The sequence below is a fragment of the Mixophyes fleayi genome, chromosome 3 (genome assembly GCF_038048845.1).
Source record: "Mixophyes fleayi isolate aMixFle1 chromosome 3, aMixFle1.hap1, whole genome shotgun sequence".
NCBI lineage: Eukaryota > Metazoa > Chordata > Amphibia > Anura > Limnodynastidae > Mixophyes > Mixophyes fleayi.
Genome location: NC_134404.1, coordinates 347,040,274 through 347,055,626, shown reverse-complemented (window position 1 = coordinate 347,055,626; position 15,353 = coordinate 347,040,274). Strand labels below are relative to the sequence as shown.

The 15,353-nt window shown below is 49.4% G+C and overlaps 1 protein-coding gene across 2 annotated transcripts in view; it reads right to left on the bottom strand.

The window, feature by feature from the left end:
- Nucleotides 1–15,353, bottom strand: part of TMEM63B (transmembrane protein 63B) — a 43,479-nt gene that overhangs the window by 16,404 nt on the left and 11,722 nt on the right. Inside the window, exons 2-12 of one of the 2 annotated variants that reach the window (XM_075204480.1) lie at nucleotides 7,993–8,206; nucleotides 7,019–7,098; nucleotides 5,170–5,208; nucleotides 4,681–4,771; nucleotides 4,432–4,469; nucleotides 3,910–4,052; nucleotides 1,744–1,795; nucleotides 1,445–1,553; nucleotides 530–600; nucleotides 293–373; nucleotides 14–137 (exon numbers count right to left, since the gene is read on the bottom strand). In XM_075204480.1, the coding sequence (XP_075060581.1) occupies nucleotides 14–137; nucleotides 293–373; nucleotides 530–600; nucleotides 1,445–1,553; nucleotides 1,744–1,795; nucleotides 3,910–4,052; nucleotides 4,432–4,469; nucleotides 4,681–4,771; nucleotides 5,170–5,208; nucleotides 7,019–7,098; nucleotides 7,993–8,184 (1,020 nt within the window). In that variant the 5' untranslated portion in view covers nucleotides 8,185–8,206. The remainder of the gene's footprint in view (nucleotides 1–13; nucleotides 138–292; nucleotides 374–529; nucleotides 601–1,444; nucleotides 1,554–1,743; nucleotides 1,796–3,909; nucleotides 4,053–4,431; nucleotides 4,470–4,680; nucleotides 4,772–5,169; nucleotides 5,209–7,018; nucleotides 7,099–7,992; nucleotides 8,207–15,353) is intronic. The other variant, XM_075204481.1, reaches the window with a different exon arrangement.

The following is a 15,353-nucleotide window of genomic DNA, read 5'->3' as shown; positions in this document are numbered from 1 at the left end:
CTCTTATTCTCACCTGCTCACAGCCCTTGATCACACAGCAACACAAGTGCCCACAAGGCTTTGGGTTGATCAGAGACGTGGTATTTTCCTTATTTAGCAAGTGGTTAAAGTATAGCCGACCGCGCTCTGCCTTTTTCCTGCAGAGAACAGAGAGGAGAGATGAGGCAGGAGCGAGCGAGAGAGAATAGAGTGAGATGGGACATACAGAAATATATACACTAAAACCAATGAACATAACTATGAACATTTAAGGATTGAAAGTCTAATTTCTCTGACTGGATCCCACAATTACCTCTCTGCATCCAAGAACATGAGTCTGGCAACATTATAACAAGACCGAGCTTCCAGGACAGTACAGTTGGTGTAGGCCTCTCTGGGATAAAACAAGAGCAAGATTCAGTACGAAATGAAGTGACATTCTCCCCAGCCTGGAGATCACAGTCGTACTCATAAGACCATTCTCCCAGCCAGGAGACATCATTCACACTCATACAAGAGGGGTTCAGCAATGAAAGATGTAGGGACTCACTCAAAATGTTTCTTGATTTTTTCAGGTTCAGCGTATTTGGAAACGCCATTAATAAACAGTGTACGTTTTACCTGCAAGTAAAACAGAATGAAGACAGAATTAGTGGTGTATTACGGAGTTGGTAGTTGGGCTGCATGACCACCCCGGTATCACCCGTTTATAGTAAACGTAAAGCTATAGAAGCTGTATTCTGTAGTCACCGCACAATGATAGAAAGAAAGGTGTAAGCCAGTTGTGTAGGTGACTAGACCCTGGAGATTATACAGGTGACAAGACCCTGGAGATTATACAGAAGGTGACTAGACCCTGGAGATTATACAGGTGACTAGACCCTGGAGATTATACAGAAGGTGACTAGACCCTGGAGATTATACAGAAGGTGACTAGACCCTGGAGATTATACAGAAGGTGACTAGACCCTGGAGATTATACAGAAGGTGACTAGACCCTGGAGATTATACAGAAGGTGACTAGACCAAGCTTGTATCAGGTTTAATATACATATTTTATAAACATATGGTAATGGACTGGTTGTAATTTGATTAACAAAGAGGACAAAATGAGTGTGATCATGTTTTTGCCTATATAGGAACATGGACTTCACGCATTTCATGATTAGGTCATTGGAAATGATTGTACGAGTTGGATACAAACCTCTTGACCAAGAGCTGGAAAAGAAGTGGAACTTTGCAGTCCTAGCAGAACCCCCCTGACCAGGTAAAGCTATAAACTGTTTCACACTGACCACTGTTAGTGGTCACCCCCCCCCCCCCCAACCTCAGCTCCCCCAACACACAATCCTAGCAGACTACGGAGAGCTGGTAAAAGAACAAACAAGCAGAAGAGGCAACAAGTGGTGGATCCATAGAACAGCCGCGACTGTGAATGCTTATAATGCACGGGATCCCACATTACCAGGTCATCCTCCTTGTAGCGCATCCTGGACGTGTGTCGCCTCATACTATACACTGTGAGCAACAGGTACAGAAAAGCGAAGGTGGTGTGTAGCCAAAGCAGATTATTTCTAAGAGGAGAGAGAGACAGTGTCACGTACACACGTCACAGACACACAGCAAAATCACAGATAAATGCACAGTAACACACGTGGAAATCAAGGAATACACATGTACATACGGTGCTGTCAGACACAGCGATACACAAATACTAGCAATAGCACAGAGACTGCTGACACTGTATAAATACACAACTCTCACCTGGAGTCCAGATTTGCAATAGTTGTCCTGCCAAAGCTGTACGCATTGTTTTCTGTCATAGATGAGATCAAAGCTAGATGTCAGTGATGTATAAATCACATATGTATCACCCGAGTAATCACCTCCACCCTCACATTATAGGAAAGTCTATCTATTCCCAATTACCCTCACAGTTACTGGAGAGTCTGTGTGTTCCCTATCACCTCCACCCTAAAAGAGTCATAGAAGAGTCTAGCTGTTCCCTATCACCTCCACCCTAAGAGAGTCATAGGATAGTCTATGTGTTCCCTATCACCTCCACCCTAAGAGAGTCATAGGATAGTCTATGTGTTCCCTATCACCTCCACCTTCACAGTTCTAGGATAGTCTATGTGTTCCCTATCACCTCCACCTTCACAGTTCTAGGATAGTCTATGTGTTCCCTATCACCTCCACCCTCAGGGTTCTAGGATAGTCTATGTGTTCCCTATCACCTCCACCCTCAGGGTTCTAGGAGAGTCTATGTGTTCCCTATCACCTCCACCCTCAGGGTTCTAGGATAGTCTATGTGTTCTCTATCACCTCCACCTTCAGGGTTCTAGGAGAGTCTATGTGTTCCCTATCACCTCCACCCTCAGGGTTCTAGGAGAGTCTATGTGTTCCCTATCACCTCCACCCTCAGGGTTCTAGGAGAGTCTATGTGTTCCCTATCACCTCCACCCTCAGGGTTCTAGGAGAGTCTATGTGTTCCCTTATCACCTCCACCCTCAGGGTTCTAGGAGAGTCTATGTGTTCCCTATCACCTCCACCCTCAGGGTTCTAGGAGAGTCTATGTGTTCCCTATCACCTCCACCCTCAGGGTTCTAGGAGAGTCTATGTGTTCCCTATCACCTCCACCCTAAGAGAGTCATAGGATAGTCTATGTGTTCCCTATCACCTCCACCCTAAGAGAGTCATAGGATAGTCTATGTGTTCCCTATAACCTCCACCCTCAGGGTTCTAGGAGAGTCTATGTGTTCCCTATCACCTCCACCCTCAGGGTTCTAGGAGAGTCTATGTGTTCCCTATCACCTCCACCCTCAGGGTTCTAGGAGAGTCTATGTGTTCCCTTATCACCTCCACCCTCAGGGTTCTAGGATAGTCTATGTGTTCTCTATCACCTCCACCTTCAGGGTTCTAGGATAGTCTATGTGTTCCCTATCACCTCCACCCTAAGAGAGTCATAGGATAGTCTATGTGTTCCCTATCACCTCCACCTTCACAGTTTTAGGAGTCTATGTGTTCCCTATCACCTCCACCCTCAGGGTTCTAGGAGAGTCTATGTGTTCCCCTATCACCTCCACCCTAATAGAGTCATAGGAAAGTCTATCTATTCCCGATTACCCTCAGAGTTACTGGAGAGTCTACGTTTTCCCTATCACTTGCACCCTCAGAGTTCTAGGATAGTCTATTTGTTCCCTATCACCTCCACCCTAATAGAGTCATAGGAGAGTCTACCTGTTCCCTATCACCTCCACCCTCAGAGTTCTGGGATAGTCTACGTTTTCCCTATCACCTCCACCCTCAGGGTTCTAGGAGAGTCTATGGGCTAGATTTACTAAGCTGCGGGTTTGAAAAAGGTGGGGATGTTGCCTATAGCAACCAATCAGATTCTAGCTTTCATTTATTTAGTACCTTCTACAAAATGACAGCTAAAATCTGATTGGTTGCTATAGGCAACATCCCCCCTTTTTCAAACCCGCCGTTTAGTAAATCTAGCCCTATGTGTTCCCTATCACCTCCACCCTCAGGGTTCTAGGAGAGTCTACATGTTCCCTATCACCTCCACCCTAAGAGAGTCATAGGATAGTCTATGTGTTCCCTATAACCTCCACCCTCAGGGTTCTAGGAGTCTATGTGTTCCCTATCACCTCCACCCTCAGGGTTCTAGGAGAGTCTACATGTTCCCTATCACCTCCACCCTAAGAGAGTCATAGGATAGTCTATGTGTTCCCTATAACCTCCACCCTCAGGGTTCTAGGATAGTCTATGTGTTCCCTATCACCTCCACCCTCAGGGTTCTAGGAGAGTCTACATGTTCCCTATCACCTCCACCCTCAGTCCACTGAGGTCAGTGTTGGTGGTCTCATATACCCATTACTACATGTTGGGGGCTGTATGAGTGCAGTGACCATCTGCCGCTCTCACCAAGAAGGTCTCCTGAGAAGTTGACGGGCAGCACGATGCCGACAGACAATACACCAACCACCACCAGCAGGCCGATGATGTGGCGCTGGAAGGACAGATAATGTACGGCGTCTGCACCACATTTCTCACGGATCTCATCGTCTCTGGGTGGGAAATAGCAACATTTTACTAAAGAAACCTTTTATCAGACACTGAAAAGATCTCAGGAGGGTTTTACCTTGTGGACTATAAACAATGAGGGAAAGCTGAAACATGTCGGTAAATGGGGCCATGAAACGAGACAAGCCGGGGGCGCCACAAACGTAAATGAGAACGTAACATTCTTCCCCATTACAACTTTTACTTTTTTGGAATTCGCTTGTAGAAACAGTTGAGGGCACAAATAAGAGTCAGGGTCGTCCCAACAGCCGCCCTCATATTTATGTGTGAAATCATTCTGGTAGAAGATATTATCCCCCATCGTATCACACAGATGACAGCGATGGATTTACTGATTAGAGGATTACAGGACTGAGGACTCACTTGATCCTGAAGATTGCGGTCAGCCAGGAGCAGAAACCCTGCGGACAGATTAGACCATATCACTAAATGTCTCCACAATCACCGGAATGATTACAGCATTTCTAACTCTCAATCATTTCCATAAAGCCATGAAACCTCCGTGTTCTGTGAATCTTCTCTTCAATCAATTAATGAGAGAGGTAGGAAAGGGCCGAAGCCCAGCGCTACAGACGTACCATGACCACTGTATGTCCATATTGTACTACTCACATTATCTCTCTGTTCGAAGTCCACCGAGCTGGAGACGGAGGTCAGACGCTCGTACCGGTCGTGGCTGTCCGAGTGCATCGCAGAGGCCACACTAGTCGGGGAGAGAGAGGAGCATCTTACTAAGAGGTAGACACATGGCTACGCGGGACAGGAGAAAGGGTTAATCACTCGCTGGATCCCAGAAGTTAGAGATTTAGTTAGGAAGGAGCATCCGATGTGTCACCCAATGTCCATACAGAATATGTCTATACAGACGCTGTCAGGAGTCAGCGGGTATAATTAGCATGCGGCCACGGTGATTACCGATTAATTATACACCATAGAAGCCACACACTGGCCCCCAGGACAGGTGCTTAGTAAGAGACTGCCACACGGAGAAAGAGACAGGGCATGCAGACAGATCTGGAAGGTTAGAGAGGACTGAACAGCACCCACGGAGATCATATTGTTATTAGAGAAGTTTAGCGATAGGAGATACACAGAACATACTATTCGTGCTCTTCTCGGAACATGTTCCGACGCCGCTGCCTGTATTCAGGGACACAAAACATGAGACACTGATTATACAGACTACGAGGGGTACATCTAATATACTCTTGGTGGGATCGGTAAGGACTGGTAGAATGGAGCCAGTCTCTGGTTATAATGGGAAATATCCAGCAGGTATCTGTATACTATATACAAGTAACAGTCATTCTGTACGAGAACCTCCTTTATCCGCATTATGGTATTAATTATAATCAGAGGAACTAGACATACAGCTCAGCTATACTATTCATAGATTTTAATAAGATAGCGCCCCCTAGGGCCAAACTATCAGGAAATCTATGAGCATTTACCAAGCTTTAGAGCGCTATAACTTTAGAACAACTTGTCTACCAGAATAAAAATAAGCCAATATTATAATAAAGCTAAAAGTAGTGGTAGATAATAAGGTCTTTAACTCGCAGACGTTCTGATGTTACAGAGTAGAGGGAAATAGAAGTTGGCAGTGGATTTTCAGAACTATAAAAGGGAAATATTCAGAGCAGAACTTGGTCGAACTAAATATATTTACACAACACAGGTTCCTGATATCGTATTATTGTTATATAAAGTACTGTATCGCCTACTTCAAGGGACATCATGGTGTCCATCAGATATCGTGCCATATCTCGGAGAACGTCTAATACACTGGCCACACCCTCTATGACATCACAGGCGATACTGAGCATGCCGCAGGACGTGACCCTAAATCAAACATTACAACGAGCACGATCCTATCGTATCCAGCTGGATGATCAGCAGGGGTAAGGTGGCGCTGGCCCATCGCTCTCCGTGAGACCCCTTCCCTGGAGCAGAGTGTAGGGACAGCTGCACAAGTTACTTCTGCGCGTATTTCAATGTATAAATCGTAAATATTGCGGTTTATAACTAAGCTGCATCTTGAATTTGCTAAAAATGTTCAGTTAAACATATAGAATAAATATAACACTATATATAAGATTATATCGCCCCATTCGCTGCATATTTCCATCTATCCTGACAACTGCGTTTTCTTTCATCCCACCGCTCGCTGTCGGATAATGATGTCTAGAACGGTGTTTAAAACGAGCAGCTGAAAATTTGACCCAAGTTTCAGATGCACTAGGAGGATAAGTACAAAAACTGCGCCTCCCTGACGCACGTTCACTTTACAGATAGTGCGCAGCTCTCGCCGCGGTGACAGGATCCAACGTTCCCTGCGTGTGTTGTGGACAATGATTAAACAGAACTTATGTCAGCGTAGAGCGCACAATGTACTGTGTAATAACAGGGAATGTGTTCATACTGATCACTTACCCTGGGGGCAGGAGGGTGCCCCCCACTGCTCTAGGACTGATGCTCTAAGATCTGGGTCCCATCCAGACCCCAGTGACATAAGTGATGGAAGTGAATTACCGAGCCCCGCCTCGCCCTGGCAGTGCGTGGATGGGAGGGGGGAGGGGGGGGTGGTACCTCCCGCCACCCCCACCAATGTGATATAGGCAGAACTGATGCCCATGACAGATTAGAGGACCAGCTGGGGATGGCGAGAGGACGTGTGTGTAACACTGTGTATATAGGATATGTACGACAGACGCACTATCGGGTAATTTGTCGCTATTTCTGGCCAAATAAACACCAATATTAATCAAGATCCTGCTCCTGTGACCCCAGAGCTAACACTCTAATCCATCCCCTGCTCCCATGCGTTGTGCCCAGCGCTCTGCGTGCTACCCAGCAGCCATGAGTCCATCCCGTCACAGGATACAAAGTTACAGCAGTCACACAGACAATGATAATATGACAGATCCCTGCGGCGCGCCCCAACACCCACCTGTCTGCATCGGTAACCAGCGCCAGACGCCCGTAGTCCCAGGCCAGCTTCCTCAGGATGGAGAAGAGAAAGAGCAGACCCTGGAAGAGACACAGTGTGAGATAAACAGAGGCTCAGAGACCACAACCCATATATAGTATAACCAGGGGCACCTAAAATACAGCACTGCGGGCTGGACTGTATCCACCATGTAACAACGCACCGCGCAGCCGTGAGTCTAGGGAGAGGAATGTCCCAGGTTTGTTTTATTTAGCGATGAATGCCAGTAATGTGGGAACCGTCCCATGCCCTGTACAGAACACCACTGTGTGACTAGGCTCATTGCTATGTATGGTGCGGCCACTAGAGGGCAGTACAGCACATCAGTCAGATATCATCATTATAATATAGAGGTTTACGCTGCTCGTTATATTACATACACGTCTCCGTGGTTCTGCTCTCTCCACCAGGGATTACACCCCCATCAGCTGCAGCAGGGATTACAGTGTCTGATGTAGGAGGGTGAGTCAACGTCTAGGGTCCCTGAAGCACCTGGCACAGTACAGTGTACCCCCTATATATCCTGCATGTCGCACAGATACAGCAGTGTGTATATTACAGACATTAAGGGCCTGACGAGATGTGCGCACGTTTGTTTGACCTGCAAATTATTTTCTTTAACTTTTTTATTACGGAAAAATCAAATACAAACAGAAACCAGGAGCCAATCATAAGGTATTAAAAGATAAACACAGAAGACATAAAGAAGACAATAGGATACCAGACACAGGGCTAAATACCACTAAGCTGTTCATACAATGCTGACCTGCGACTTATTAACTCTTACAACTCCTTGCGCTAGAAGAGAAGTGACGGGTGACGAGGTGTCGGCATTACCCCCCAGGTACAAGTGATTAAACCTTACTGCAGCGGTCACACAATGTGGGGGGAGAGTCGGGGGACCCCGGCACCAGAACTATGTACCCGCCACTCACCAGGAAGCACATGAAGTCTAGGGCCAGTACAGTTGGCACTCCCCCGAACGGCAGGCCCTGGAGCACGGTGCTGCGGATGCGGGCGCTGTAGCAGTAATCCTTGGTGGTGACATTGTTACAGGAGTCTCCTGTGCAGGAGGAAGCGGCCGTAGTGCCCATGGACGCCAGGGAGCCGAGGAAGAAAGGAGTCATGGCTACTTTATCATTCTCCAGCCTGCAAGGAAATAAACACAGCAGCTGGTGAGAAGACATGACAGTGTGTAAGGATGGATGCCCGCCTGCCAGCTCTGCTCCACGGAAACATACTGAGCGGCAATATGCCCGGGTCTAGGCTGGCACCAGAGGCGTTGGAATTGGGGGGTGATAATTTACTACAATTACAGTGTGAGAATATCATGAGGAAACTACGTAACGCTGACTGCAGTGGTGGAACTAGCGGGCTGTGGCCCCTGACCCTCGGCAGTGGGCCCCGGTACATGACACCTGCTGCACCAATGGTAGTCTTGCCACTGGCTGACCGTCATTACTGTCTGAGGGGTAACCTGAGAGAGATGATTTATAGATGGAATCTCAGGAAAGCCAGAAATGTAACTGAGATGGAACATTAATCCCGGCCCCAGCTCTCACTGTATATATACACACAGCTACCGCGTCCTGAAGCACATCAGCTATTTATTATATATATAACTTACTCTGTGTGCCTCCATCTCTCTCTCGCCCCCATCGGCCCCTGTGTGCCCCCCACTCACTCACTCTCTCACCCCATCGGCCCCTGTGTGCCCCCCACTCACTCTCTCTCACCCCATCGGCCCCTGTGTGCCCCCCACTCACACTCTCTCTCACCCCATCGGCCCCTGTGTGCCCCCCACTCACACTCTCTCATCGGCCCCTGTGTGCCCCCCACTTACTCTCTCTCACCCCATCGGCCCCTGTGTGCCCCCCACTCACTCTCTCGCCCCCAGTGTGCCCCCCACTCACTCTCTCACCCCATCGGCCCCTGTGTGCCCCCCACTCACACTCTCTCTCACCCCATCGGCCCCTGTGTGCCCCCCACTCACACTCTCTCATCGGCCCCTGTGTGCCCCCCACTTACTCTCTCTCACCGCATCGGCCCCTGTGTGCCCCCCACTTACTCACTCTCTCGCCCCCAGTGTGCCCCCCACTCACTCTCTCGCTCACCCCATCGGCCCCTGTGTGCCCCCCACTCACACACTCTCTCTCTCATCGGCCCCTGTGTGCCTCACACTCTCTCTCGCCCTCATCGGCCCCTGTGTGCCCCCCACTCTCTCTTGCCCTCATCGGCCCCTGTGTGCCCCCCCCCCCACTCTCTCTTGCGCGCCCTACTCCCGTGCGCCTCCCACTCTCTCTCGCACACACATGCCCTACCCGTGTGCCTCCCCATCTCGCGCGCCCTACCCCGATGTGCCTGCTTCGCGCATGCGCTCTACCCCCGTGTGTGTGCGCGCGTGCCTTCCTCTAGACCTACCCCCTGTGTGCCTGCCTCTCGCGCGCCCTATCCCCGTGTGCCTGCCTCCCTCGCACACCCGCCCACTCTACCCCCGTGTGCCTGCCCCTCTCTCTCTCTCTCTCTCGCGCACACGCACGCGCCCACCCTACCCCCGTGTGCCTGCCTCTCTCGCACACCCGCCCACTCTACCCCTGTGTGCCTGCCCCTCTCTCTCTCTCTCTCGCGCGCGCGCACGCACGCCCACCCTACCCCCATGTGCCTGCCTCTCTTATGCACGCGCCCCCCACCCAACCCCCGTGTGCCTGCCTGCCTCTCTCGCACGCACCTCCAACTTACCCCCGCGTGCCTGCCTCTCTCGCGTGCGCCCCCCCCACCCGCGTGTGCCTGCATCTCTCCCTCTCTAGCGCGCACGCCCCCCACCCTACCCCCGCGTGCCTGCCTCTCTCTCTCTCTCGCGCGCGCGCCCACCCTACCCCCGCGTGCCTGCCTGCCCTACCCCATGTGCCTGCCTCTCTCTCACGTCCTACCCCTGTGTGCTTCCCTCCCTCACTCTCTCAAGCACAATCTACCCCTGTGTGCCACCTTCTCTCTCCCTGCCTGCCTCTCTTACAATATAATTGAGCTACACACAGCCCAGTAAGACAGAGGGCTCCAGACCCACAATACTGCTACGTGTGCAGGGCAATAATGGGTTAAACATCATGAGTAATGTTCCCCCGTCTCCTAGGTTACAGGACTCCAGCCTAGGGGTCCTATGACACATGGATGCCCTCTCTGTGTGTATAATCCTATTACACCGTGTGTACATCACAATACAGAGTCATCCCTCTAAGCCAAAGAGCCGACGGTCTCACTGTGAAATACAACAACAGCGACTGGAGACGTTCTGAGAATGAAAAACAAAATAACAAGACGAGGGAAAAGTCAGGTGTAACACCATGAGTGCAAGCTCTTAGGCCAAGAATCTCCATTATCACCATTACGGTGAAAGCCTCTTAGCAGTGTGTCCAACAGTACGTATGCTCCTTGAAACTCATGTTACGTAATTCTACTAGATTGTATTCTCTTCTGCACATGGTTATAGGTCTCCATATTTCAATCCCAGTCTCATGTTCCGGCTCCTCTATGTACTAATGTTCCAGTCCGTGTCTAGTACATGCTATGTACACGGCTGTTTTACATACATGCTCCAGATATGTCACCTTGTCAGTGTTACTTTGTGGCAGCTCTGGATATTGTTCTGACTTAATAGGATGAGAGGTAAAGTGCTTGGCCAGCAAAGCTGTGTGTAACAGACAGAGATAATCATCACCTTGCAGGACCCGGAAAAGGCTAATCCGCCCCCTAATCCACACACAGCGGGGATAACACGGAGACTCACGTCACGGACATGTAGTGTCATTACATGAACAGTTCTAACAACATAACAATGGTATAAGATTCCAGAGATGAGTGTTTATCCATCTACATTTAATGCCGAGTGTCAGCTATTGTTCTCTGTTATCAGCCATTCTCCTGCAGACAGGAAGACTGCTGTGCGCAGTGAAACCTTTTTCTTCATGATCACAAAGTTTATTACAAATATATTTCACTATAACATTCTCCCAAAACTCTGTCCCCTGATATATTTTACTAGTGGAACTGAAAGCGTAAGTCTGGGGCAGGTGCAGATCCCCTCAGACCGGCCCAGGGACCATGTAAATGAGCCCTAGCGCTCAGCTGCTTCGTGAGGTTTATTAATACATTGTGGGGACAGGTGAATGCTCATTAAAAAAAAAAACTGTGATTAAAAGGAAAAAAAAAAAATGGGGCTAATCACCATATATTAATAAATGGGCCTCTAGTGTTACTTAGTACTGGGGTCCGAGCAGCACATGAACCGCCCATCAGTGTGTATGGGCTGCGCTTCCCACTAATGATCCCCGGGACATGGCAACAACTGGGAGCCACAGACACGTTTCTAGAGGTCAAGCTCTGTGTCTTCCCATACTTACTGCTTCTTAAGTTGGATTTGTGACTTCAAAAAGGACTTTCTAGTGATTTGTACATGACTTCCTGTAAGCTAAACATAAACCATGGCTCTACCTTGCCCTCTCGGCGGCTCTACCTTGCCCTCTCGGCGGCTCTACCTTGCCCTCTCGGCGGCTCTACCTTGCCCTCGCAGCGATGTCACTCTGGGCTATAACACACATTTCTGGATACAACTGTGACCAATACAGAAGGGCAGAGTGGTGTCATACTCGAGTAACAAAAGAAAGTGAAATATCCGATGACAGAAATATTTAAAATTATGGGAACATTCTTGGCACACCTGACCATGAAACATTACCCGTATACTAATCATTAATTCATATTTTTATGTATATACACAACGGGCTTATAGAGCCTCCCGTAGGTGCAGTCTCCGCCCTGCCCATAGCTGGGTGGGGGGTGTCAGCCTTCAATCATGCAGCAATACTACAACAGTCAGTTCTCCGGTTCACGGAGACTCACACAATGAACAATCTAATAATGAGGCCGAGCTCTGGTGTTTAACCTGGAGTTCAGCGAATGTTTGTGTGATAAGAATCAGTGTGATAACATTGTCACATGACTGCCACCCCCCCCCTCAGAGGAAGGTCAATCACCCGGAGATGTAGTTACTGATCTGCTGTTGTCACCTCTCCCATACAACCAACAGGAAATGTACAAAGCGCAGGGTATACCACAGGCCGAGGTTATCACAGGACTTACACAGTATCCTCTTACTGTCGTTATAAAATACAGTTTTTACCATTTCCCTCTATTCTTAATCTCTGGGTTCTGTAAGTGAATTCTGGAATGAGCATTGTACAGAGACCACAGAATGCTGGGCATTGTAGTGCACCAAGGTCCATCTAGCTGGTACCGCACATCATCTCCCAAGCAGCTGTGCAGAACGGTTCTGGGGAGCCCGTCACCCCAAGACCATATTATCCGACCCGGAGTCTTCAGTTAGAGGAGTTCCTGCAACTTGATGAAGAATACAGGGAAACAAGGGCAATATTACAATATTTCCCTGATCATTTCCACTTTAGTCTAACACAACATCTCACAGAACAAAGTTGCGGCTGCAGCGTTTTATCTCAATGTCTCGTGATTGTGGTCACTGAGAAGATGACAGCAGATGGGTGAGAGGGTATTAGGTAACAGTATTGCTGGCTCATGTTGTTGTATTATGTGTATTATGTGTGTACATGTATTATGTGTGTACATGTATTATGTACACTACCTTCATGTGGGTGCTGTGTAGAATAACTCTAAAGAGCTATTGATGAGCAATAAACATCATTATTCCTAAAGCTCTTACAGAGCCAACACTCATTCATCCCCGACTGCCCTGTGAGACCCCTATACCTGCTGTATTCCTGTGACCCACAGAGCTAACACTCTCATCCATTCTCTGCTGTCCTGTGAGACCCCTATACCTGCTGTATTCCTGTGACCCACAGAGCTAACACTCTCATTCATCCCCGACTGCCCTGTGAGACCCCTATACCTGCTGTATTCCTGTGACCCACAGAGCTAACACTCTCATCCATTCTCTGCTGTCCTGTGAGACCCCTATACCTGCTGTATTCCTGTGACCCACAGAGCTAACACTCTCATCCATTCTCTGCTGTCCTGTGAGACCCCTATACCTACTGTATTCCTGTGACCCACAGAGCTAACACTCATTCATCCCCCGACTGAGACCCCTATACCTACTGTATTCCTGTGACCCACAGAGCTAACACTCTCATCCATCCCTGACTGTTCTGCAAGACCCCTATACCTGCTGTATTCCTATGACCCACAGAGCTAACACTCTCATCCATCCCTGACTGTTCTGCAAGACCCCTATACCTGCTGTATTCCTATGACCCACAGAGCTAACACTCTCATCCATCCCCTGCTGTCCTGTGTTGAACCCTGCCTGCTACTGTGCAGTCCTGATCCAAAGGAAGCAGTCAGGAGGAACCAGCCACAGTCACCTGCAAAGAGGTGCTGCAGCAGCTGCACACACCACCCAGGAGTAAGCGGTTTAAGGTGCCGCTATATAATATTCTCTTATACCTGGTGGCTCCACAGATGTGTGCAGGTGGCACTCTCAGTCACTGAATGCCAATCTGTTAAATGAACACCCCCTGTCCAGGACAGGACACTTATCTGTTAGTACAGTGGTGACCCTGGGGCCCCGGCAGAAGGAGCCTGAGCAGAGAACAGTAATGGGCACTGCCGGGAGCCCTCATAGCCAGCCCCAGGCAGAGTTCCCATGAGCCGCGGAGGAACGAGAGAAAAGAAGGATTTGGCAGTGTTTGGGCGATGGAACGCTAATGCCCGAGGTGGGGATCTGAGGGCAGCAGCGCTGGAGCCCCTTCCGCTAGTGCTGTAAGGACTCTAAAGAATCCTGATAATTTGTTAAGCAAAGTACCAGTGAGGAGCTCCAAGACGGCTGCCCAAATGTCTGGAGCCAAACTCTGCTTAGAGGTGGGCAAAAGTCCTGGAAGTTACCCTGAGCAGGAGATTTACATCTTCTAGCTCAGGTTTAGTGGAGCCAGGGTGGACAAAGAACGGAGTCCTCAAACCCCCCCCATATGCTGACATGACAGTACATGGACAGGGGGAGAAAACACCCCCTGCTACTGATACAGACTGGGAATCAGCCTGGATTTGGGGCAAGGACAGGGGTCTGGATTACCCCCTGCTAACAGGTGTGCATATATCTGTTTATAAAGGGCAAAATGCCCCAGGAATTGTGTGACACCCACCTTCAATCGAATGTTTTGTATAACATCACTACTATCAAAGAGCTAACACTCTAATCCCCACCCACTGTCATTTATCACGCTCAGACTCCTGATTCAATACTCTGCCCATTACCCAGCAGTTACACATCACCCAGAAGCAGCGGCGCCAGGAGACGGTGGTGGAAGAGTCTATTCTACAACTACAAAACTCTGCAGCTGGGCACAAGCTCACATGTCGCTCATTCTCTCCATATGGTGCTCTCTGCAGCTGGGCACAAGCTTACCTGTCGCTCATTCTCTCCCTATGGTGCTCTCTTCAGCTGGGCACAAGCTCACATGTCGCTCATTCTCTCCATATGGTGCTCTCTGCAGCTGGGCACAAGCTCACCTGTCGCTCATTCTCTCCATATGGTGCTCTCTGCAGCTGGGCACAAGCTCACATGTCGCTCATTCACTCCCTATGGTGCTCTCTGCAGCTGGGCACAAGCTCACCTGTAGCTCATTCACTCCCTATGGTGCGCTCTCCAGCTGGGCACAAGCTCACCTGTCGCTCATTCTCTCCCTATGGTGCTCTCTGCAGCTGGGCACAAGCTCACCTGTCGCTCATTCACTCCCTATGGTGCTCTCGACAGCTGGGCACAAGCTCACCTGTAGCTCATTCTCTCCCTATGGTGCGCTCTCCAGCTGGGCACAAGCTCACCTGTAGCTCATTCACTCCCTATGGTGCTCTCGACAGCTGGGCACAAGCTCACCTGTAGCTCATTCTCTCCCTATGGTGCTCTCTACAGTTGGGCACAAGCTCACCTGTAGCTCATTCACTCCCTATGGTGCTCTCGACAGCTGGGCACAAGCTCACCTGTAGCTCATTCTCTCCATATGGTGCTCTCTGCAGCTGGGCACAAGCTCACCTGTCGCTCATTCTCTCCCTATGGTGCTCTCTGCAGCTGGGCACAAGCTCACCTGTCGCTCATTCACTCCCTATGGTGCTCTCTGCAGCTGGGCACAAGCTCACCTGTCGCTCATTCTCACCCTATGGTGCTCTCTGCAGCTGGGCACAAGCTCACCTGTCGCTCATTCTCACCCTATGGTGCTCTCTCCAGCTGGGCCGGGATGAGACAGCTCTATATCAGGACAGATTCCAGTAA